Source organism: Felis catus, chromosome A2 (genome assembly GCF_018350175.1).
Source record: "Felis catus isolate Fca126 chromosome A2, F.catus_Fca126_mat1.0, whole genome shotgun sequence".
NCBI classification, from domain to species: domain Eukaryota; kingdom Metazoa; phylum Chordata; class Mammalia; order Carnivora; family Felidae; genus Felis; species Felis catus.
In genome coordinates this window covers 102,395,124-102,420,235 of record NC_058369.1, presented here as the reverse complement: position 1 = coordinate 102,420,235, position 25,112 = coordinate 102,395,124, and the positions used below count along the sequence as shown (strand labels likewise).

Here is a 25,112-nt window from a genome sequence, read left to right as displayed (position 1 = left end):
TCTCAAAATAAACATTTTTAAAAATAAAATAAAATAAAACTTAGTTTCAGAACACTGACAAAGTTAATTTGGGCAGTAACAGAAACAATGGCAGATATTTCATTAAAAAAAATACCTGTGTGGCATTAACATATTCTAACAAGTCTCTTGGATTACTTCTTTAAATAGTCACAATCTCAATGGCCAAGTGTACTTCAGGGTTTGAGTAAAGGAATTTGACCATCAGAAATCAATCATATTTTAGTTGTCTCTTTGGAACTCTGACATAGGATTAGGAAATAGAAAGTCAGCTCCTGCCAGGTGAGGATGATGTGAGCAGAGTTTTGGCTGTTTGTCCAAGTCACTAATTAGAATTCGGGGGAATCAACAACTGGCAACTCTAAAGGCACCTCCAACTGCAACAGCCACTACAGTCACCGAAAGACAGTCTCTAAGCCTTCTGCATCCATCACTTCTGGGACCTTTAGACTTGTCCTCCAATCCATCAGTGAGAAGAGACATGTTCTTACAAATGCAGAACCAAAAATATTAAACTGTTTTTGACCAAACTTGGAGCACTTGGCCAGCTTCTTGGCACTGGTAGTCTCCTAATTTTAGGATAAGGAAATTAGGAAATCTTTCTAATTTCTAGACTGTGTTCATACAAACAAATTGAAACTAAAATTCGCTCATGAGAATTCTGTTCTTCCCCATCCTAGTCAAAAGTAGTTGTAGATTTGTTACTTAAAATATTTCTGATAGTACAGGATGTAAAACGCAATGATACACCACAATTTTAAATTAAGGATTGTTTCCTTTATGAGCCCAGTCTCTGAAATCAGTCTCTGATATGCATGGGACTCCTGAGAAAATCCTGACTTGGCAACCAGTTTTTCAGAATTCAATTCTGTCTTTAAGATACTCACTTTTTGTCTCCTATAAACTAGGTAAATAGTAATTATCTTTATGCATATTAATGTTTTTAAATTTTGTACTTTTAATGCACCCACTAATTTGCATTTTATTTAAACAAAAATGTAAAGATGTATAATAAATATAAATAGGTAAATCTATTGATAATTGAATAAATATCAATAAATATCTGAAACTGGTACACAAACAAGTCTTTAAAAGGCTTATTAGGGGCGCCTGGGTGGCTCAGTCGGCTGAGCGTCTGGCTTCGGCTCAGGTCATGATCTCATGGTTTGTGAGTTCGAGCCCCGCGTCAGGCTCTGTGCTGACAGCTCGGAGCCTGGAGCCTGTTTCAGATTCTGTGTCTCTCTCTCTGCTCCTCCCCTGTTCATGCTCTGTCTCTCAAAAATAAATAAATAAACATTTTAATTTTTTTTTAAAAAAAGGCTTATTAAACCCAGCCATTTGAATTTGCCTTAAGCTAAGAGTTGGCATTCAAAGTTGATGATGGAGATGCAAATTGCTTTTCCAAAGAGCTGTTTATATTGGTTAAGCTGCTTCTTACATGTAAAATAGTGGGGAAAAGGGAAAAGACAAACACTTTCTCAGGCTTCTCATGATTTTTTTAATCTATTCTGTGCAAAAAATATGGCTTACAGTTTATTGCTGAAATGTAGGAACCTGAAGATTCCCAGTCCACAGTTTTAAATTTAACAAGTATCTCAATTGCTTGCAGAATAATTACTTCCAGAACTTTAATACTATTCTATTAACAGTTAAACCCCTTCTATTCATGCAGAGAAATTCTAACAAGAGTCATGGACTCAAAAATGCCCAATTGATACCATACCATGACAATGCATCGTTTTTATCATAAGTAGATAAACCAGTAACTTGTATCATTATTCTTCCATGAGGCAAGAATCTGCAATAGTTATTTCTTTGTAGTAATTTCAATTTTACTAAAATGTTTCTGAAAAGAACAATAGGTAATGACAAACACATGTTTGCATTAGGTGCTATTTCCACATTGCAGGTTTTTTCTATAACTTAGCAAAGTTATGAAATAATATTTAAGATTCTAGCGAAGGTGATTATCTTAGGACAACCTAAAATTTATTTTCTCCAAATAACCAATAAATTTCTAGTATAAGTAAACTTAACTGACCAGTCTGTTAAAGCAACAAGTTGGTCTAATAGAGTTTTAATCTAACCCTTAGAACCTTCATCTTCATCATGATCCTCGTCTAGAACAGGAAGAGTATATTGGATACAAAGTTCTGTATCATCGTGACTTTTCTACATTACAGAGGGAGGTGATGATGTAGCAGTTTGGGATAAGTGTGTACAGGGCCAGAAGAGTCCTGAAAGTTTAGATTTTTAAAAATTGAAAGTCTCGTTGGAAGTTTGTTACATTTTCTTTTTCTTTTAAAGGAAAACTACACAGATAAATAATTGAATTCATTGGATGTTAGTTAGCTATGTTCTTAAAAAGCAACATTTCAAGAAGAGATTGGAAAGCAGGACAGACAGGTGGAGATTGAAGTATATTTTTATCTCATCTTGAATTTGGAATTAAAAAAGGACAGATTAGACCCCGTAATGGAAATCACAGTCCACTAATCAGATGATCCTAAAAATTTTTTTAATGATTTTCTCTTTCTCATTTAGTCCTCTTTTTGCTAAGAGCAACTAACTCCTCAGTGATCATTGTGATAAATAAATCCCAGAATAACAAGATTTATCTGTGGCAAATTTGTCCCACAGTTAGAATTCATGATGCATTTATTGCCTGTTGTGCCAGATAGAGTCTGTTCTAACATTAGCTTCTAAATTCCACGGCAAATTAATTAATGCATTGATAGAAATGGTTGTCGAGATACATTGGAGGATTTTGAGAGATGGACATTAAATGGAATGATGTGTCTTTGACTTGCAGTTGAAGGCTTTCTTTAGTCAAATCAGTTGCTGAGTCCTCACTTTAGAACTCTGTGGTCTTGTGTTCCCTGTAGTACTTGTATTATTTTCTATATGAGAACATACTTATCCTTATGCACCATGAAGGGAAGATGAAAATGGGTTAGTGTTTTAATTTGGCTTCTTTGGTTAACCTTTGAGACTCTTAATATCCCAATCCCTCATTTGTGACTTTAAAAATGGGTTACCTTATGTATTTCTTCTTCAGTTTATTTCGCTGGGATTATATACAGTATTTTTTTTAAAAGAAAGTTTAATGTCCATAAACAGTGCTATATAAATAAATTGATCCAATTTGGTATAAGTAAATTGAACACCTAAGCCTTCTCACTGCTATTGTAATTTTCTCAGTTGAGTTGTATGATAACAGTAGAATCAGGGAAAGCCAGCCAGAGTTCTTCAGACATCTTGACTTTCTTTTAAAGAAAAAAAAATTACCTTCTTCTCAATCTCCCTGCTAAATAAAGACTCTACACAGGAAAAAAAAAAAAAAAAAACAGCTATAATCATTTAGGAGACCTCAATCATCTCATGCTCATTGATATTTGGTATTCTTGAATTAACTAGCACGACAGTAAACCAAAAATGTGTGCAATGCTGTATGCCACAACTGTTTGCCAGGCTTGAGACTGAAACTCCTAACTTGTTTTGACTGGGCAACTAATAGCAATTTAGATAGTTCTGTACAAATTTAGAGACATGAGATGCAAAACCATTACTGTATTCCAGCACATTCTTCCTGTCAGAACCATTTAAATCACCATCTTACACAAGCACATATTGAAACTCAACTTTAAGCATTTTATTTTTATGTACATTTCATTTTGTCCAGAAATAAAATATCTAAATACAGACAGACTGTAATGTTGTATATGTATAGCTTTCAACAATACTTGAGCTGAATAAATGCTTTGTACATTAAGTTTGTCTTTTTAATGGAGGTCACAGCTACATTGATAAAATGGATTCCTCATATCCTTTTTTTTTCTTTTTTAACCAATAACAAGCAGAGAGACAAGTACAAGTTAATATTAATAAGCAGCTCAAATAACACTTGGTTAAACTATGTACAATACAAACCATTCATACAAATGAAGACTAGGATATTGAATTTGTTACAATATGTGTAGTAAAGATAAGACAGACACTTATAACTTACATGGTGTCTGTCAGGCATTTCCCTTCTTATATAATGATCAGAACTTGTTTTAAGCAGCCTTAGTTGGTCTCAACTTTGCGAAAGTCCAAAGACTGGTGATGAAAGCTGTAATCCAATGTCTGCCCACATGTAAATTCCAAATGTTTGCTCATCTTTACTGAAAACAGGCTCCCTCCATAGAAAAAAAAAAAAAAAAAGAGCCATCTTATATTACCTTGAATGTGCCTACTGTATGCTGGAAAAAAGTTACTACACTTTGTTGTGTTCATAAAATAAAGAATACTGAGCTCTAAAGACACATTTTTTTTTCCATTTGAACAAGCATATACTCCTACAGTAGTATTTACCAGTACAGCTACTCCAAGCAGTAGGAATGCATGAGTGGGGATTATTGATTAGCATGTACTCAAGACTTTAAAAGAGATTTCCATAACAGCAAGTGTTAGAAACCATTCACTGTCTAGTTAATCCTTTTGCTTGATGATAGTTTATCCTGAACCATTATGAGTCAGATAACGAAAGCCCTCCTGACAGCAATCATGACAGATGCAAGCTGAAATGTATATGAACATATGTTTGTGTATATCTATGTGTGAGAGTATGTCTTCAAGTGTGCCTTTAAAACCTGTAGTGATTTACAACTATGCTGAGAGATGAAGCTGACTGGGCAGAAATTACATCGGATTGTTTTCCACTAGCGTCTTTGCAGCCAGTTGACGAGAGCAGCAGTGTAGACACATTCCAGGCAACAGATGTGACCTTCCTCTTTGAGGTAACAGCCCTGTCATATGACCTTTAATTCCTCAGGCTTCAGTCTCACCCATGTCCATCCTCATCCGGAGGGGAAGTAAGGTGTGTCACTGTGGTAGTTGTAGTCGGGGCACACTTTCTGTACTAGTTTATAATCTGTACTATAAAAGGAAATGTAAATACAGATCACCTTGAAGGGCTTGGAGCAGAGCCAGGATACATGACTTTGGGTCTGCTCCTGGTAACAGGTTTTTGAAGGATCATAGTTGCAGAGTGTGTTCTTGGTAGCCTTGTCAACCTTCTCATATTCAATGCGACAGTTAAAGGACTTGGAATCTTTGGCATCAATCACGGTTTGTTGTGCCAAGTCGAATTCCACTATTTTTGTAGGGGGCACCAAGCTGACAGATACATTCCCTTGACCAGTGGAGTTATGCCTGAAATAAACACTAAATGTCCCATTGCCGTGATCTACAATTTTCCCAGTTATCAACAGGTTTAGCTTCACTGTTTTGATGTTGGAATGAAAATCACCCCATCCAAACATTTTCTTAAACTTGCCCGTCTTAACAATGGGCCTTCGCTTGGCCCTGGGCCGAGGCTCTTGTTGGTCTGTGGAGTTCCTCAGCCAGTCCCAAAGGTCTTGCTCAGAATAAGGTTCTGGGGTGTCATATCGCAGGTCTACATCTGTATCATTTTCTTTGCCACGAAAAGTCTGTGACAGGAGTCGGCTGATAGACAAGTCTTTGCTGCTTTCTGTCCATATGTGCTTTAGTGTGGATTTGCTGCTTCCTGATTTTAGAAGTTCTGACTTCCCACCATTCGTTAAATTGGCACATGTGACCTGCAAATGGAACAGAAAAAAATGGTGTTTACATCTCTGTATCTGAGAACAGCTCTTTCTCAGAGGCTCAGAATTAAATGAAGATACTTCACTTAAATTATCTTCAGCCAAATATTTGGCCAATATTTATCAACACATGATAAACACCACTTCTATTTTTATATAATGATGGGAGAGAGGAGGTATAGGTGGATAAAAACCACTAAACATGGCTGAAAGACTATATAAAAACATTGACTTTGACAAGGAAAAGACCATCTAAGATGAGTAGAGCAAACTGCATTCAAACAGAAATTAAACCAGTTATTTCTCAGCACTAAGATCCAAAAACTTTTAAAATAAAAACTTTACAAATAATTGTTACTTTTCTACTTCAAAATTGCCATTATCTTTAAAACTATATGATTCTCAGAACTATGTCAACCAACATGCTAAAGATTTTTGGTCACCCATGCCACAGTTATATTAGAAAAGTCAGTTTTGGCAAGAGACTCCAGTATATTTTAACTGGTCAAAAGAAATCATGTTTATTATCAGCTATTAGTAGCATGGAACATACTGGATAAGACATAATGTTTTTACCCTAAGGGCTTAAAATGTGGTCCAGGAAAAGGGACATAAATGAAAATATCAAATACACAATGTCTTATAGATAATTGTCAATCTAGAGAAGCTAACAACACATGGTCAGTGACAGAGAGGTCACTTCAAGTTGGATTGTGAGAGTCACATTCAGAGCCATTCTCCTGGGATCCTGGTCTTCTCTCTGGGAGGATTTAGATTCCACAGCTAGACCAGGGAACCCTAAATCTAACTGACTGATCAAACATTCAGATCTGTCTTGCCAAATTATACAGGCATTGTCCTATATTTCACAGCTCCTATATTTATGTTTTAGTGTAGAAGAAATAAAAGAAAGAAATGAGAATCCACGATGCATTCATTAGTCTAAAGTTAAAGCAGTGACTTCTGATCTTAACATGGAGAGCTCAAGGACAGTAGAGAAGACAGCTAAGGACCCACAGGAATCAAAACAGCCAATACAAATAAACCCTTTAAGATGTGGACTGATTGCCTGTAAGGTAAGTCTGCTAAAGAGCCAAGATTCACAATAAACCTCTATCACCAGCCCCCTCTAGAATCAGTTCTAAGTCCTATCTGAGACATGAGTCTGACTACCACTCAGCAGCCTCGTTTGGGCCTGCTAGTCTCCTTCCAAACTGTTCTCAAAATAAGAGGTAATTGCTGGAGAGCTTTTTAATTCAGGCCTACTAGGAATTAGAGCTGCATTCTAGGGATCTCTCCACAGACTTAGGTGTGGAGGCTTCTTGCTAAGATACAACCCTGGCCTGAGAATGGCCTTTTACTCAGTCACTTGTGCTAAAAGGACTCTATCCCAATCCCTAGGGACTAGAGCATAAACTTTAAACCAGTCTTTCTGGAATCCATGCTCAGTGCTGCCACTTTCAAGCTGTGTGCCCTTGGTCAAGTCATTTAACATCCCTTTACTTAGTTTCCTGCAACTGCAAAGTGAGGGTAACAATGGTGCCTACCTCATAGCATGGCTAACACATGTAAATGGTTCAGTTAAATTTAGCTATGTTTATAAATGCCAAGCTGCTATGTGAAGACAAGTAGAGAAAAAAGGCCACCAAATAGTACATATGGAAGTCTGGCTTGAGAGTAGCTTTGCTCTTGGTCACATGGCCAAGTATTCAGAATCTGCACAGGATAGGTTTCCCAGGGACATATACATACAAGAGGGCCTGGTAATCTAAACTAGAACAAAATCACTTAGAATTTGTAATCTTGTCTTTTCACAGATTCCTCAGGAACAATGAGCTTTACATTACCAGCTGGTAAATAGTCTTATCTCTGCCCAGCTCAAACTGACAGACGTGAATTCTATGAGGCCATTCCCCTCTAGAATAAACTACCAGTTGAAGCTGGTCTCTTCCCAGTAATTCTGAGCTTTAAAAAAAAACCCTGCAAGCTAGTTAGTCCCACACAAATTCATTGCATCTGAGACTAAATGAGATTTTATAATGGATTTATGTCCCAAGACTATACCCTGAAAAACCAAGATGGCAATATTGGGTAGGCTAACACAAAATGTCACTATTTCAAGCTGCTAGTCTAAGTCCAGTTGCAACCCCTGTGATCCCCAAGGCAACAGTGATGCCTTTATAAAAAGATCCAGAAGGCCATTGTGCACAGAGGTTAACAGAGGAGAGACAAACACTGACCAAGGGAGAATAAGACCCTTGGGATGGGATGAGGCTCAGAAAAATGGATGGATTGTGGTGGGGATGAGATCACATGTAAGAGAAATACAGATCAGCCTCATGTACATAGTCTCCAAATTCTTAAAACATATTACCCAACTGAAATGAACAAACCTCCTCATGTGGAATCAAGGATGGCTATCATCAGATAGGCCACTATTGATCTTGGGGCAAATACTGGGAATTGAAAGAAGTTTGTCTTTGCTGCCAACTTTCTTTTAGTGCTAGGTTCTTCCCCTTTAGTTCTCCTCAACCCTTGAATTGGTCTCTCTCTTTTCCCCCTGCGCCCAAACTGCACCTTTTCCCCCTGCACCTGTTTTCAGAATCCCTTCATGCCAAAACATTCCAGAAATGGATCATACTCAAGCAGTATGTGAGTAAAAATAGCTAAGTGGCTGCCTTATCAAAATTCAATTTGTTGTTTAACAAGGACTGAATATTAAGTCTTAAAGGGATGAAACTGAGAAATAAATATCCTGTGGGGAGGGGGATGATACATAGAAATGTATGACTTTCCTTAAGGGAAAAGCATAAATTTCCCACCTATCCTCTTCACCTGATAATAAAGTCAGTTCTCTATGGAACAATTTTTACTCTAATATGAAAAGTATAATCCTTAGTAGTTCCCAAGTTAATATTATAACTTTATAATTTACAAAACAAATAAAAACAACTACAATTCTCCTACCAATTCACTAAAGGAAGTACATTTCAAAATACACTTTTTCTATAAAACAAACATTAATTTATAAGAGTAGTACATATCTGTTAGCTTGGAGTTTATTTTTTGTATATTTGTTTTATGTTGTCTCAATGAAATCTAATTGGTTAGTCAAACATCCAAATCTCAACTTGCTTGATTATATAAATGTTGTCGTTAACACAGCTTCTATATTTATGCTTAAGGTACAAGAAATAAAAGAAACAAACGCATATCCTATTTTCTCATTTTTACCTGGAATTACATAACTATTTTCCCATTCTTTGGATGACAAAAAAAAAAAAAATACAGGAATGCATTTGGTACTGGCTTGGCACTTGTATCTCAGAATCAACACAGTTGATCAGGAGAGGCACTGTAATGAGCACTGGCTCAAGAAGCAGTAATGAAATTGTCCCAAAAAAGAAAGTTAAATATAATTAGACTGCAATCCAGCAATGGCATATAAGGAGTGAAAGAAAAGAAAAAAGGAAAGGAAAGGAAAGGAAAGAAAAAAAGAAAAGAAAAGAAAAGAAAAGAAAAGAAAAGAAAAGAAAAGAAAAGAAAAGAAAAAAGAAAAGAAACATGGAAGTGGGAGATAGGATTTTAAAGGACCAATCTATCCAAAAAAGACGCTAAGACTGGCAGGCAGAAAAACTTCTGAATTTCAGATAGAACCGAAATTTAGTTCTAAATTATACTCTCCACAGCTGTAGTGATTATGAGTATGAGTTCTGGAGTCAGATGGCCTCCCAATCCAGGCTGAGGTCTGTAACAGGTATATGATGTAGGGAAGTTGCTCAACTTGTGTATACTTATGTTTTTCTTTTGTAGAAAACAGGAGAATAATGCCCACCTCTCTCATAGAGCTGCTGTGTGAATTAAACAGGACACTCCATGTAAGGCACTAAGAGCAGTACCTGGGCCACGGTGATTGTTCAACATTATTAATACTATTAACATCCTCAAATATTTTAACCTTTAAATATCACTACATAATATTTTATGTAAATGAATAATAATAGGATGTGAGAGCAGAACATATTTTCAAAAGAAAATCTCCTTTTTACATAACCAAAAACTTTAGCAAACAATTAAAAAAAGAAAGCATATAATTTTGAGATTTCTTGTATTACAATGAAAAAACATGGCAGGTCGAATAGGCAGTAAAACTCAAGTTAACAAAAAATTAACATAAGTTCAGCCATTACGCTGCTCAGCTACCAAATGCAATGAATTTATTTATAATGTGAAAGCCTTCCATTGGTGCTGATTGTCAAGACACCTCTCCAGAACATCTCAGTTTGAGCACAGAATCAAGGCAGGTTTCAGCTGTACTGTCAACAACACAGTCTGGAATATTCTATTCTCATTCCCTTCCCTTCCCTTCCCTTCCCTTCCTTTGGGTCTTTAGGAAATTCCCCAGACCTGTCGAGCATAAGCATCCTGATTTATTTTGTTTTATTAGTTCAATAACTATATAGTGAAACTCTGCTAATATTGAGTTAAATAATAGAAATACAAAGATAAATGAAACATGGTCCTTGCCCTCAAGAAGTTCACAGTCTAATGGGAAAATAAATTAAGCATGTTAACAGTGTGATGTATACAACATTCTAGTAGTTAAAATCAAAGTTAAAAGACAGAGAAGATGTAACAGTAGAAATAATCCCCAGATCTTGGAGATAAAAGATGTTTAGGAGTTCAACAGAGAGAAAATAAGCTTAAGGAGATCTTCTAAACATAAAGAACATACTGTGTAAAAGCAAAGAGCTTAGATGGGACATGTTAAATGTAAGAATGGAAAATAGTTCCTTATTGCTGAGCCTTAGGGAGCTCTGATAGGAAGGAAAAGAAGTTGTAAGAAGTGGGTAGAACTTGAAGAAGGTGGGCTAGGGTCATATCGTGATATTCCTACTAAGGCACTGAAAGTTAATCTTATAGGTAATGTGGAAGCACTAAATTTTTTCTGTTTTGCTTTTAAGTAGGTCATTCCAGTTCTAGAAGAATCCCTGATTAGACATTGAAGGGAGAGACCTTGAAGGAAGAATGACTGGTAGAATGATTCATTACATAACTAATTGTGATATTTCATTTGAGAAAGTAAAATGAGTCTTAACCAAGGCAATGGAAAAGAAAAAGAGAAAAAAATGGATATGAAATATTTCAGAGGTAGGATTAACTCAACTGGATGATTTTTTGGCTAAGCAGGAATATGAAAAGTTGAATTAACGAGTTTCCTGGCATCTGCAGGGAATACAAAGGTAACAAGTTAGCTGGAAAATATAATTAAATCTCAGAGGAAAACTGGAGGTTAAGGTGCCTGCAAGCCATTCCAGTGGTGCTATCTAAAGAAAGTTGATAACATGGGTCTGAATGTCTGGAGAAACGTGTGAGATGGTGATGTTGATTTTGTAGTATGAATAGATGCCATTCTGCAGATAGAACATGGGGATACGGAAGAAGGCTGGTAACAATATGTAATGCCAATGCTTTGAGGACAAACAGGAGAGGATCCAGGCTAGGTAGAGACAAAGGAGGCTATTAGAAAGAAAATAATGTTATAGAAACAAAGAAAAATTGGGGAGAGTAAAGACAGGCATGGGAAGATTCAAATTCCAAGTAAAAGTCTTGTGTAAAAGTGTAAACACCTGGAGAGAATCCTCTTGACTTTTGAATCCACTACTAATGACCTTATTGAAGCTCGTTTTCATGGTGGTGAAGACATGATGCTAGATGAGAAAGAGCAACTGGCTTGATGCATCTGCTCCCAGCTGCAGTCAGGAATCACTGGCTGTCTCGTTCTATCATATCGCTTTACATCTTAAGAAATTTCATTTTTGAAACACATACATATACACACAAAATTGAAAGTTTTTGAATCTTACCGAATAAAAAAGATATTAGTAAAAAGAAACGTTACATCCAGAACACCCTCTACTATTGATATTATGAACATAATAACAAGTTTCTTTTTAAGTCACCTGAAGATTCTTTGATGTCAGTATATCTGAGTGGTAACAAAAGCGGTGAAGACTATGGCATAAAGATGAGTACAAATGAAAAAGCTGACAACCTCTAATGAACTCAGTTCTAAAAACACAAAGCATCATGAACTTTTTCTACAAGCAATTTATTCTATACCAGTGAAAACAGCAAATACACTTTCTGACAGTATAATTTGCCATGTCAAAAGTCACCAACGCCCATTCCAAAGGAGCAGGCTTGCCAGCCCAATGATACCATTTCCACAAATTATGTGTGTTTGTCTTTCTCACTGTCTTAGAATCCCTAACGATAATAAAGATTCCTAACATAATTAGATGTATGAAATTGAAAGTATACATTAAAAAACATCCAAAAATAGGTGCAAAGAGAAGGGTCATTTCCTGCAACCATAAACACAGACAGAGCTTGGATCTAACATGAAGGGAAAATGTCTGGGGCAGGATCTGTGCATGAGGCTGAGAAGAAAATACGCCTCAGATGGCAGAATGTAAGATATAAGAGCTACCACACTTTGATCTAGCTCTTTCTCTGTATATTTTAGGGCCATACTTTCACATCGTTTTTTCTAATACCTTTTCATTAAAGGCTTACAATCACAATGTCCTACATCACCTTTTAAAATACTTTTCAATGATACCACTTAGGGAAAATAAACCACCCCTCTACTATATTGTCACCTCAATTATGCTCCTGGCCTTATGAGACGGTATATAAACATTTCACTCCTCTACGTGTACTATCTCCAGCTAGAGGTTTCCCCAGATGTTGTGATAAGATGCCTTTTAATTTCTACTAACATGCACATTTTTCTGTCGATCTATTACTATTCAATATAAATAATTTCAAGATTACTTTGAAAATTATGTATTTATTTCATCAACTGTATGAATACTTAAGCCAAAAATTTTAAACAACTTGATGCTTAAGCAATATCTTTCAACATTGAATAACTAATCAACAAAGTGGTCTTGCTCTATGATTACTTCATTTTAACAATTTTATGATTTGCTATGTTGACAATATGTTGCATACTATTAGCTGCTATTGACTAAGGGCACACTATATTCCAGTCATTGTAATTAGTTTTCAGATATGGCATTGTATTGTATTTGAACTATTCAAACACACTTGCTCTCTCTCTCTCTCTCTCTCTCTCTCTCTCTCTCACACACACACACACACACACACACACACACACACTTTAAAGTCAATATTGTTATCCTCAGCTTACAGATGGGGATATAAAAACTCAAAAAGAGCTTGACCAGATTACTGCTGTTAAGTGAAAAAGCTACTCCCTATTATTCCACAGGCTATGTCTTTTACTCTTAAAATTATTTTAAATATGAAATTCTACATTAATATGTTTATAAGAATATTCACACATTATAGAATTTATGAAATGAAAAGTAAAAGCCTGGCTTCATCATCAACCTCTTCTCTCTTACAACCCCATCTCTCTCTTCAGAGGTAAAAATCTGTCAAAATTTTGGTGTATATTGTTTATAAATATCTCAACTATTTTTCATATATAAATACTATGTATATAGTGTCATATTTTGTGAATTATATTGTATACTTTCCCATCAACAAAATACTTTAGAGACACATATCTCTTATACATCCAGGTATATCATCTTTATTAAAGGGGAATATAGAATTTTATATATGAATGTACTATACTTCCTCTTTTTGTTCACCTTTTTTGATAGATCCTTAATCATTACATTATTTCACAGCCAGGTTACCTATAGTTGTTTTTTAACCTTGCTTCTACTACTTTTTCTGCCATTGTTGTTTCAAATATCTCACTCCTTCCTCCCTTGAGCTGGATTTTAATTTTTATTGATGTATAGAGTTGTGTGATTCTTTTAGAAAGCGTTCAGAGGGGATAAACTAAGTTGTCTATGCCTTAAAATGTCTTTATTGGACACAGGCTTACACTGGGTCAAATGTTCATCATTTAATTCAATTTGTTCTGCTTAACTTTTTTCTTTCCAAAAAATAATTTAAATTTTCTCTATTTCAGGCATTGTGCAATCTCCAGCCTGTTTCTTAGCTAGTTCAGAGAAAAACATGCAGATATTTCTAGATATATGAGGCTTTTCATCAAATTTTCCCAAGAGGTCTATAAACTCTTTGAGGGATGTTCTTCTACAGTATGACATTTTGTAACTTGGGGGAGGGAATACCTCGCATACAGTAACCACTGTATAAATTACCTGTATGGTTTATATTCTTACTTACATCTATTTCAACAGTTAAGGTCATTAACCATTTAGTCACAATCAAGACTGGGGAGGGGTTGGTACATATGGCCTTAAGAGATTTCTCTCTTGAAAGTTTTGAGGCTGCACTTGACATTGACAATACCTGAAGTGCCTTTATTATATATGATAAGCCAGAGGAAATGGGTTAGTGTTTTAATACATCAAAAATACATCATTTCCTTATGCTGCAAAGCAGTGCTCCAGGAGCAACAGTGTTGCATTAACAATGAAAAAGCAGAGAAGGAACTTTGTGCTTCTCCTTTAACCCAGGAGGTGCTATGAGGTTGTACTGCATACAAACTAAGAAAATGGGCTTTGCAGTCAGAGATCGCAGGACTAACTCCAAAATCTGCTATTTTATCATTAGTGACTCTTTAGGACCACGTTTTCTCCAATAGAAAATAGAGATGATACCCCACTCATTGGGTTTTCATGAACATAAAGTAGAAGATTTTATATGTAATACACATAAAAATAGGGGAAACAGTATGAGTTCGACATGTGAGAGCTATTATGCTTGGCTTGGTTATGAAACCCTCAAGAAAAGAAAAACAAGCCTTTCAGAATGCACACTGCTATTCTATTCCTGGTTCTCACTAGAGACATTACATCTGCTCAAATGATCCAAACAAACTGAGATGAAAATTGGCATAATTGTAACAACTCTGTGGTCATCTTTAGCAGTAGGCGGTGATAAGGGACCATGCTGATTACATTATGATTTAGTATTGGCAAATGTGGGCAATAATTTATCTTTAACATAATAATTTTAAAAGAAGGCCTCCTGACCAGACTGAACATTCCATGTCATCCTCAAAAACTAGAAACATGGTGTCCCTGTCAGTTTGAAGAATGCTCAAATGGCTAAGAATTTTAGGTATGTTACCCCATGAGTTCTCATGTTTCCACAGAGGATGGCTCACTTCTAACATAGGGTACTAACTGTTCTCAACATCACTATATTAGAAATTGGTGTGAGTCATGGATAACTGAGCTCCTCACAAGTTTGTATAACCATAATCGTTAGCTTTCTCTTTGGTTCCTTTTCCTACAGGTACTCTTAAGAAATTATATTAAAAATCTTCTTCGTTCTTTAACTGCAGGGGAAAAACACATCTTATGAAGAGGCATGAACAATAGTTTCTGTTACTGAGAAATACAGTGTTTCATCCTGTGAAAATATTGTCCCCTCCCTCATGCTTGCTGTATAAACTAATGTAAGTTTTGACACATAAACACATTAATATTAATGAGAAATTAAATGTAATTATTCCACTTAGCCTCACTTAACCCATTCTTTCAGAGTGTAACTATGGATTACCCAGGTTTGCATTGCAAAAGTTGCTTCTTTTGTTAGTATTTTATATTACTTCCATTTAGACTACATAAGGAGTAGCTCATGTAAAGACCTCTGGGTATGTGGTTAATATGATGAAAAAAATGTCTAAAATAACATGTTGAAAGAGTATTTCTGGGCTGAAATAAAGCCATTTCAGCATCATTTTCAGCATCATTTTTTCATTACCCTTAAAGATATTTGAATTTGTCAGTAAATCCAGATGTCTTTGAGGAAAAGAGAAATGTTGCATATGTAGGAATGGCTGGTTAGATCCAGTGTCTTTCTTTCTGAAATGAAGGTTAATATGAGTGATTTTCCTTAAAAAAAAAAGGGGGGCTTTTTATATGGATGGTAATGAAGGTCAAAGTGCATGCCTATCTAGCATGAACCAAACGAGGAAGGACTGATTCACCTTACAGCCCTATTTTCAGTAATTTATATCTACATATTGAGTAATAATAATAGTACACCTTATCCAAAAGAAGCTCAAATTCTTGAGGAATAAGGACTTTGATATTTTTTGAGACAATATACCTACTTACCCTCTGATTATCAAGAGATTGATCTGGAAACATTTCAATAGAGACAAAAAAATTATATAAAAGAAGTGATAGAAACTAGTTATAGGGCAATATCATCCCTTTGCCATTTAGGTCCTAGATAGGTTCGAAAATTCTTCTAGGACATCATTCATATCAGTACAGTGTGTGGGCACTGCTAAGAGCTTCCCAGTTACAGAGTGGACAGCAAGCCAGACAGCCAACACAGAAATATAATAGGGGCTAAAATCCTAGAAATACAGTCCCTTCATACTACCATAAAAATCCTGTGGACTAGGAATCCCCAGTTTCCTCAAGTGGAACAAATACAGTGTTCTGAGAAGATACAAAATCTAGCAAGGAAAATGGACCCCTCACCATTTCATCAAAAGTTGATGATGATGGAGTTTGAGTTATAACTTTTGACATTGAGTAAATAAATATTTTTGGATCATGCTTTAGCCAAAGATGTGGTAAAGACACATACACCTAGAGCACCAGGCCCCAGTGACTCTTAAACGTAGCTCAGGGAAGACACAACTCATGCACAGGGAACTTCAACGGCCAGTGTGTCCACAAAAATAAAAAAAACAAATAAACAAACAAATAAACAAAACAAAACAAAATAATAAAATCCCTTGAAAGCTCTTAAACTAGGCTGTTGTTTTGTTTTGTTTTGCTCTGTTTTGTTTTTCTAAAACCCCTCCCAAAATATTAGCAGGCATTCTTTGACTTTCAGTTTCTTTCTTGTAAGATTCCTAGCACTGGGTAAACAGACTCTATCCTCCACAGATCTCTTATCCAGTGCCCATCAGCTTTGGAACCAAATGCACCTATTGTCCACCGTCTGGTTTAGATTTCACGTTGGTCTTTACCAACCCCTCTCCGCTATTCTCATGGCATGTGGAATCTCATACCAAAGAGCTAGATGGAAAAGGATATTTAGGCAGAGAAATTTCATAAACAAGAAAAAAGATGGCCTCTGGATCATCTTTAATGATGATCCAATTAATCAGATATAGTGGCATGCCTGGAGTCCAAAAAGAAAAAAAAAACTTTGCTCTTATTGTCACCAAGGGAACTAAGTAAGCGGTGTCACTAAATCAAAGAAGGATGTTCACCCAAAGTTTATGGTATAGGGAGATATAGATCATGAAAGGAATGGAGTAAACAGAGCTCCAAAATGACAGGATGCTGTAAGTGAAGTCACAATGGGAGTTTAAATGAAAATATGTCTACAGTCAGAGCTCTAAAATCCCCTGACCTTTAATGTAACTTTTTTCTTCAGTTTAGATTAGATACCTGTTTATTATTGTTCTTTTTTTACTTGTATTAAGTTTTGAATTTTAATTCTCATATAATTAACATACAGTGTTATGTTAGTTTCAGGTGTACAATATGGTGATTCAACAATTCCATACGTAACTCAGTGCTCATTACAGTAAGTGTACTCTTTGATCCCCATCACCTATTTGGGTGAAATAGGTGATATATCACCCATCCCCCAAACCTTCTGCCCTCTGATAACCATCAATTTGTTCTCTATAGTTAACAGTCTGTTTCTTGGTTTGTCTCTCTCTCTCTTTTTCCCTTTGTTATTTGTTTTGTTTCCTAAATGCCACACATGAGTGAAATCACATGGTATTTGTCTTTCTCTGACTTATTTAGCTTGGCAATACTCTCTGGCTCCATACATATTGTTGCAAATGGCAATATTTAATTCTTTATTATGGTTGAATAATATTCATATATATATATATATATATATATATACACACACATATATGTATATATATACACATACCACATCGTCTTTATCCATTTATCTATTGATGGACACTTGGGTTGCTTCCATAATTTGGCTATTGTAAATAATCCCACAATACACATAGGGGTGCATATATCCCTTTGAATTAATGTGTTTGTTTTCTTTGGGTAAATACCCAGTAGTGGGACTACTGGATCATAGGGTAGTTCTATTTTTTTATTTTTGAGGAATTGTCATACTATTATCCACAGTGACTGCACCAGTCTGCATTCCCACCAACAGTGCACAAGGGTTTCTTTTTCTCCATATCCTTGCCAACACTTGTTTCTTGTGTTTTTGAATTTAGTCATTCTGACAGGTATGAGGCGATCTCCTTCTAGGTTTGATTTGCATTTCCTTGATAATGAGTGATGTTGAACACCTTTTCATGTGTCTGTTGATCATCTGTATGTCTTCTTTGGAGAAGTGTCTGTTCATGTCTTCTGCCCATTTTTAATTGTATTATTTGGAGGTTTTTGGTGTTGAGTTACATAAGTTCTTTATTTATTTTGGATACTAACCCTTTATTGGATATGTCATTTGCAACTATCTTCTTCTCCCATTCAGTAGGTTGTCTTTTACTTTTGTTGATCGCTTCCTTCCCTTTGTAGAAGCTTTTCATTTTGATGTAATCACAATAGTTTACTTCTGCTTTTATTTCCCTTCCCTCAGGAGATAAATCCAGAAAAATGTTGGTATAGCTGATATCAGAGAAATTACTGCCTAAGCTCTCTCTTCTAGGATTTTTATGGTTTCAAGTCTCACATTTAGATCTTTAATCCATTTTGAATTTTTTTTGTGTGTATGGTGTAAAAAAGTTGTCCAGTTTCATTCTTTGGCATGTAGCTGTCTGTTTTTTCCAACACCATTTATTGAACAGACTAATGAACTTTAAAATGACTTATTACAGCATTAGTAATTTGTACTGCCATGAAAACTTTGGATATAACGTATCATAGGATAACTGAAAGAAGGATAGGTTGTTAGGGTAGAATTTCCTTCCCTAGTATGTCCCTATGTTCACTTACTTTATCCTTTTCAGAAGAGCTGGGTAACACTCTAGTTGCCACTAGAGGGCACAACTAGGACATCTGACAGCTGTCTTTATTCGTGGTGCTGAAGTCAGACAGAATTGTTATCATGAAGGGTTCCGGAGCTCTTTAAAAAAGAAGATAGAGCAGGAAACTTTGTAGTCACTGCTGAGTGACACAGCCCCAGGGAGCCACCTCTTCTGTGAGTTGCAGAGACCAGGAAGGAGCTGCTGTTGCTCAATGAACTCCTACAGCAATCATCACCAACTAAAGAAGCTCTTGTACATCTTCAGTTCCTAACAGATAGTGTGTTAAGGATTAAGACTCTTATATTTATTTGTTTGGAACTAGTCTAGGTCAGTGCACCCTATTTCTACATTTCCAGCCTAATCTTGGCTATGCTTTCCTTTGGCCTTAGAGTTCTGATCATATCTGAATGCATTTTTTACATGTTCTCTTTCTTCCAACTTCAGGACCTTTGATAGGCTGCTTCCCCATCCTTGGAATCCTTAGAATCCATTCCCATTTGCCTAGTTAAATCTTACTTATTTTATAGCCTAGTTTAAACTTCATTTCCATAGTAATCTTTGATCCTTTCAGGGTGCCCTGTACTGTTCATTCATGAAAGTAACACCATTATCTATATTTACTCCTTCCTTCCTACCTTCCCTCCTTGCTCTCCCTCTCTCTCTCACTCATTCTCTTTCTCCCCTTCCCTCCATCCCTCTTCCTTCCTTCTTCCTTCTTCCTTTCTTTCTTCCTTCCTTTCTTCTTTCCTTTCCATGAACTGTTATCTCCATGATAAACCCATCCAATGTCTTGGTAACTACTTTTTACTACACTTAATAAAATGTCAGTTTCCAAGTAGGTGCTCTACAAATGTTGGCTGAATGAATAAATGCATTTTTGAATGGAGTGCCTATCCACACATAATGATATCCTTTTGCTGATGAGCTTGCTGCATAAGCAGATGAACAGCTCATTTTCTGACACAGATAAACGTGTTTATATTGTAAGCCTTTGTGGAGGCTTTGTGTAATTCTGTAAAAATGCAGTGATACAAGAGAAAAGGTGATGTTTTTCTAGGAAAATACAAGTCAGTGGCTGCTACAGGCCATTACAACCAGTCAGAAATGTTGCAGAAAAAATATCCAAATAACTATAAGAATTTTCATTTAAATAAAAGTGAAAAGTGAATAAGAACAGTATTACCTAGATGAACATAACTGTATTTTGGAGGTTGATGAACATCAGAAAGACTTAACAAAACAAGTATGGTCTCTCAGATGACAAGAAACTTCGTACCATTATCTGAATTTTCTTTCTTGAATTTCTGGAAATTTGATCCTAAATATAATAATGAAAGAAAATGCTGATGGGATTCTAAAAGCAGAAGTTCCTTCAACAAGAGCCTGCCAAATTTTCTGGGGGCATTTTCTTTGCACTATTCAAGTGTACATTTGTACTGACAAATAGTAATTGCTTTGAAACAGACAGACATGTGTTAGGCTATTTCTTTGCATAAATGCCATTTGCTTGGAAAATGTAGTAGGTTTTATAAATGTGAAGCAATACAACCAGTTTTATGGGTGTGTTTGCAAAGTCTCAAAATTAAACTGTAAAAGTGTCCATTAACAGTACAAATTAAATTGTTATTAAAAAATGTGAGTCTCAAAGGCATTTTTGGCTTTACTCTAGAATTGATAGATTATAAATAAATGCGATATGACTGTGACATTTCTGCCTTGTGTCCATATTGCAAAAATCCACAACTGTTGAGAGTTACAATCCCAAAATATCTGAAGCTAAAGAGACCTCCCTGGAAAATGTTTTAAAACTCAGGAAGCTGAGTAACTGCCCTAAAGCTTACAAGATTGTTAGGGGCAGAGTTAAAATTGTAGTGAAGGTTTCCTATTGTCTGGTCCACTTTTCCTGTATTCCAAAGTTCACTTTTATTGAAAGTGGGTACTTGATATCTCCTTCAGAGTTTGTCGAAGCTCTAGAAATCAGGGAGTCAACTTCAAAAGAAGGAACTGGCTTATTTTTGTTAAAGGGTTTCTTAATTTTGTGACAGGAAGGGCTACTATGGAAATATGGCACCATGTGCCAACCCTAAAACAAAAGGCACTTCATGGCAATTGTAGCTTGGGGTCCCTGGGGTTGCCTGTGTACACAAACCTACCAACATTTAAGTCTGAATAGTGACTGCTCTGTAGGAAGAAAGAATCGAAAGGAGGAAACCACAGTAACCGGTTAAAGCAAATGACAACACAGAATTATTCGTCCATCTCTAAAAGAGAAAGTGCTTTAGATTTGTTTCCAAAAACTTTGTCAGTTTCTATTTTCAGAAAACTTATTTTTTTAAATTTTTATTTAATTTTATTTTTAGTTTACATAGAGAGTGCATGAGCCAGGAAGAGGAGCAGAAGGAGAAAGAGAGAGTCTTAAGTAGACTCCATGCTCAGTGCAGAGCCTGACACAGGGCTCGACCCCATTACCCTGGAATCATGGCTTAAGCCAAAATCAAGAGTCGGACACTCAACCTACTGAGCCACCCAAGTGCCCCAAGATTTTTTTTTTTAAAGCAAAGTTGAAGCACCAGTTTCTCTCTTTTATAAATACATCAACAAGCATTTGTTAAGTAACTATGATCTCAAACATTTTCAAAAATTACCTCAGGGAAGTCATTTTACTCACTTCAAATCTTTCTGTATGCCTGCTCATTCTAGATAACCTACATCAGTACTTTTTCAATAAATAACAGTCTGAGTATTTTGGAGCCCTCCCCTTTCTGCAATGAGCTTTGAGAGTCAGTGACTCTCAACAGGGAATACTAACGAAAAGCCAGTAATGTGAGCTGTAATCTTGCTGAGAATCATGTTGCAATTGGTGTGTTGGGGGTGGGGGGTGGGAGTTGGAATGTGTACAGCATTAAATAGCATATTTGAAATGTACCATTGATTTGATTTTAGTCAAAATATTTATTTCATAGTTTGACATGTTAAAAGGAAGATGTGAAATTTATGTGTTTTTTCTGAAAGTAGAGATTAGTTTTAAACAGTCAAGAAGTGCATTTTTAAGTGAGATCATCTTTTACCAAGTGGTCTTGGTTCTTTAGATACACTGTGAGGATGATCCATCTGAATATGAATCTGTGTAGAAATGGTATTTATGTTTATATTTCTGTAATTTTAAAATGTTGATATAATTTCTAACTTACAAAAATTTATAAGAAACTTACATATCCTCTTTACTCAGATTCACTAATTAATTTCATTTCATTGTTTATATTTCTCTTTTTCTCTTATATATGTAAAAATGTATGTATATATGTATATAGATTTTTTTCCAAGCCATTTTCAGAGTAAGTTGGAGACATCATGCCCACTTATCTGTAAAAGGGTTCTGGAAAAATTTGTAACCACAAGAAAAAAATTTTTGTAACTATGTATAGTGTAAAATGTTAGCTAGACTCATTGTGGTGATCATTTCACTATATATATATATATATATATATATATATAGTATATATATATATATGATCATTATGTTGTACACCTATAACTAATATAATGTTCTATGTCAATTATACCTCAATTTTAAAAAGAAGTCTGAAATAGTTCCTAAGACGAATGACAGTCTCTTCTATAACCATAATACAACTATCAAAATCAGTAAATTTAACCTTGATACATTACTATAACTTAATCTATAGTCAATATTAAATGTCATCTGTTGTTCCAATAATATCCATTATGTTTACTAGTTTTTTGGTTCAGGATCCAGTGCAATATCATGCATTACACTTAGTTGTCATAACGCTTCAGCAGCCTGTTTCTTTTTCTTTTACATTCTTGTAAAATGTAAAGATTTGAGTTAATTAATTTGTAAAATATTTCTCAATTTGTCTGCTGTGCACTGAAAATCAGTTTATAATAAAATTCTAGGGATCATGGTTGACAAAGATGATAGTGGGAAAAGAGTGTTCCTTGATTTGAGAGTATAGGAAGCCATGCTTTTGAGCAACAAGCATAGCCTTGTTAACAAGCATAGCCTTGTTAAATTATTTAGACTAATATAATTTTACAGGTAATTAATTTGCATTGTATATCATTGTTTTTCTATTTTTGATAATAAACTCATAAAATTTTGTCATTTTATGCCCTCTTCCATTTCACAATTTGTTAAATGAAACTAATTTTTGTGTTTTTTTAATCTATTTTCTGGGTTCACTAAACTTATCAGTCTAAGGATGATATTATTTTGTTTTAATCAAAAAGATTTTGGGGGAGCCTGGGTGGCTCAGTCAGTTGAGCGTCTGACTTCAGCTCAGGTCACGATCTCATGGTTCGTGAGTTCGAGCCCCACGTCAGGCTCTGGGCTGATGGCTCAGAGCCTGGAGCCTGTTTCCGATTCTGTGTCTCCCTCTCTCTCTGCCCCTCCCCCATTCATGCTCTGTCTCTCTCTGTCTCAAAAATAAATAAACATTAAAAAAAATTTAAAAAAAAGATTTTTTTAAGTAATATTTGCATAGTGTTTATCATTTTCACCATATATTAACATGTTATATGAGTGAATTGATCTCCAAAATCCTTCCTGGGATGGAGACACCAATAGCTCCATGGTAAATTGGAGGAAACAAAGGCCCATTGGCAAAAAGTCTTCCTTAGAATCACATATCCAGGAAGGAAAATTCAGGTTCTGGCCCCAAATCCCAGGGTGGTTCTACCATTACCAAAAAAAGGTGGTAATACTATCTATTGTTATTTAACAGGAACATGATTATTCAGTTCCTTGAAGAGGCATGAGCCAATTGACCTTGACCAAGTAGGGGTATCCTCATATTTCAATCTTGAATATAGAACTTCAAGTTCAAGTGTAATCTAAATCATCATTCCACACACACAAAGAAATTAACTGGCAAATCACACTGTTCATTCCATACCAGGTGCTCAGGTGTGCAAATAATGAATTATATATTAAGCAGGTGTTTCATGGCCAAATGACAATTTCAAAGCCATACTCTTAAACCTCAATTTTTTTTCTCATTGTAAATTAGAGATACTAATACCCTTGCCCCAGCTTTATTTTGAGAATTAGAGACCATGTATATGAATGTTTCTCCTCAATAAATGGTAGATATTAATAACATTTCCTTTAATTTGTTTTATTTTTACTCATCAAAATGGCTATATTGATCCGTGTAGTTAACTTTATATGAAAGGATTTAATTTACATAATTTAAATTCATGTAGAAAAAATTGCACATTTTAGGTATCTTGGCATAGTGGTAAGAGTATGGACTCAAGCCAGGCCATGGGCTCACATCCCAATTCTTAAGGCAGATGCCCTTGTCCATGGGAATTGCCTAAATGATGACTTTCCAAGTCATTTGGCAACCAAAGAACTGTTATCCTTTTGAAGTGGTAATACTCCAAGCCTAATATGATTTGCACAAATAATCCTAGTATTAGAATGTGAAAGTATGACTTTATAAAGAAACTTGATTCAAACCATAGATTTTTATTTGTTTTCTTCCTTCCTTCCTGTCCTTTTTTGTTTTCCTTTTTCTTTCCCTTTTTTTTCCTTTCCTTTCCTTTCCTTTCTTTCATGATACAGGAGAGAGAAATACCACCCAATGTCCCCATCAGAGTTGTACTACCCAAGCCACGACATTGTTGATCTATTCTCTACAAAGCATCTCATTAGAGTTGCACAGAAACTCTTACTTTCTATTATGTCAACGACACCTTCGCTGGCCTGGAGACATCATCAGCTCTCAGAGTACTGAACCATGAAGCAATATCTCTGTAACTAGGCCAAATAGGCTATGACCTGACAGGCTATAAAGTGGTCATTATCGCCTATGAAATCTGAAATTTGTGCTTTGCATACTTTAGAACAACTACCCAGTTGTGCTATAAAGGTATATCTGCCAATGAATAATTAGATTTTTAGGAGACTATAAAGAGGACTAAAATGCTTTCTACTGTGCCAAAAACAAAGTCAATTCAGATTTTATTTTCTCTCCTCCCCTGTTTTTATCCTCACTCTCTGGCAGTCAAACCAAAAATATTCCAATAACAGATAAACAGGCTTCTGTTGCACGATTTACTGTAAAAAATGAAGTCTGAGTTGATGCTACATGGGCGCCAAAGCACCCTGTGTTGTGCACTATGGGCCACTTTCTCATACAGTTGGGTAGAACGCTGTGGGTGGTCAGCACCTAATAGTTGCTTTGTTTGGCTGATGTGATTACAAAGCGAGTTTTATAAAATGTAAAATGACTGAATGAGCCACTTAAATGTCAAGGCTCAGAAGAGATTTGCTTTTATGGTTTAAAATTTAAGTGTTTTTTTTTTTTTTCCCTACTCCCTGGAGATGTCTAAGTAACTCATTTCATACAGCTTTAATGGTAGAGATGCAAGTGACTTTAGAAAGATTTGGAATAGGATTGAAATATAACTATATAAAATATCCTATTAACTTTTGCCCTCTATTTTACATTTTG

The 25,112-nt window shown here is 35.5% G+C and overlaps 1 protein-coding gene across 1 annotated transcript in view; it reads right to left on the bottom strand.

Moving 5' to 3' along the window:
* Nucleotides 1-3,648: 3,648 nt before the first annotated feature.
* Nucleotides 3,649-25,112, bottom strand: part of NXPH1 (neurexophilin 1) — a 397,537-nt gene continuing 376,073 nt past the window's right edge. The window contains exon 6 of the mRNA XM_019825521.3: nt 3,649-5,621. Within this exon, the coding sequence (XP_019681080.1) occupies nt 4,860-5,621 (762 nt within the window). The 3' untranslated portion in view covers nt 3,649-4,859. The remainder of the gene's footprint in view (nt 5,622-25,112) is intronic.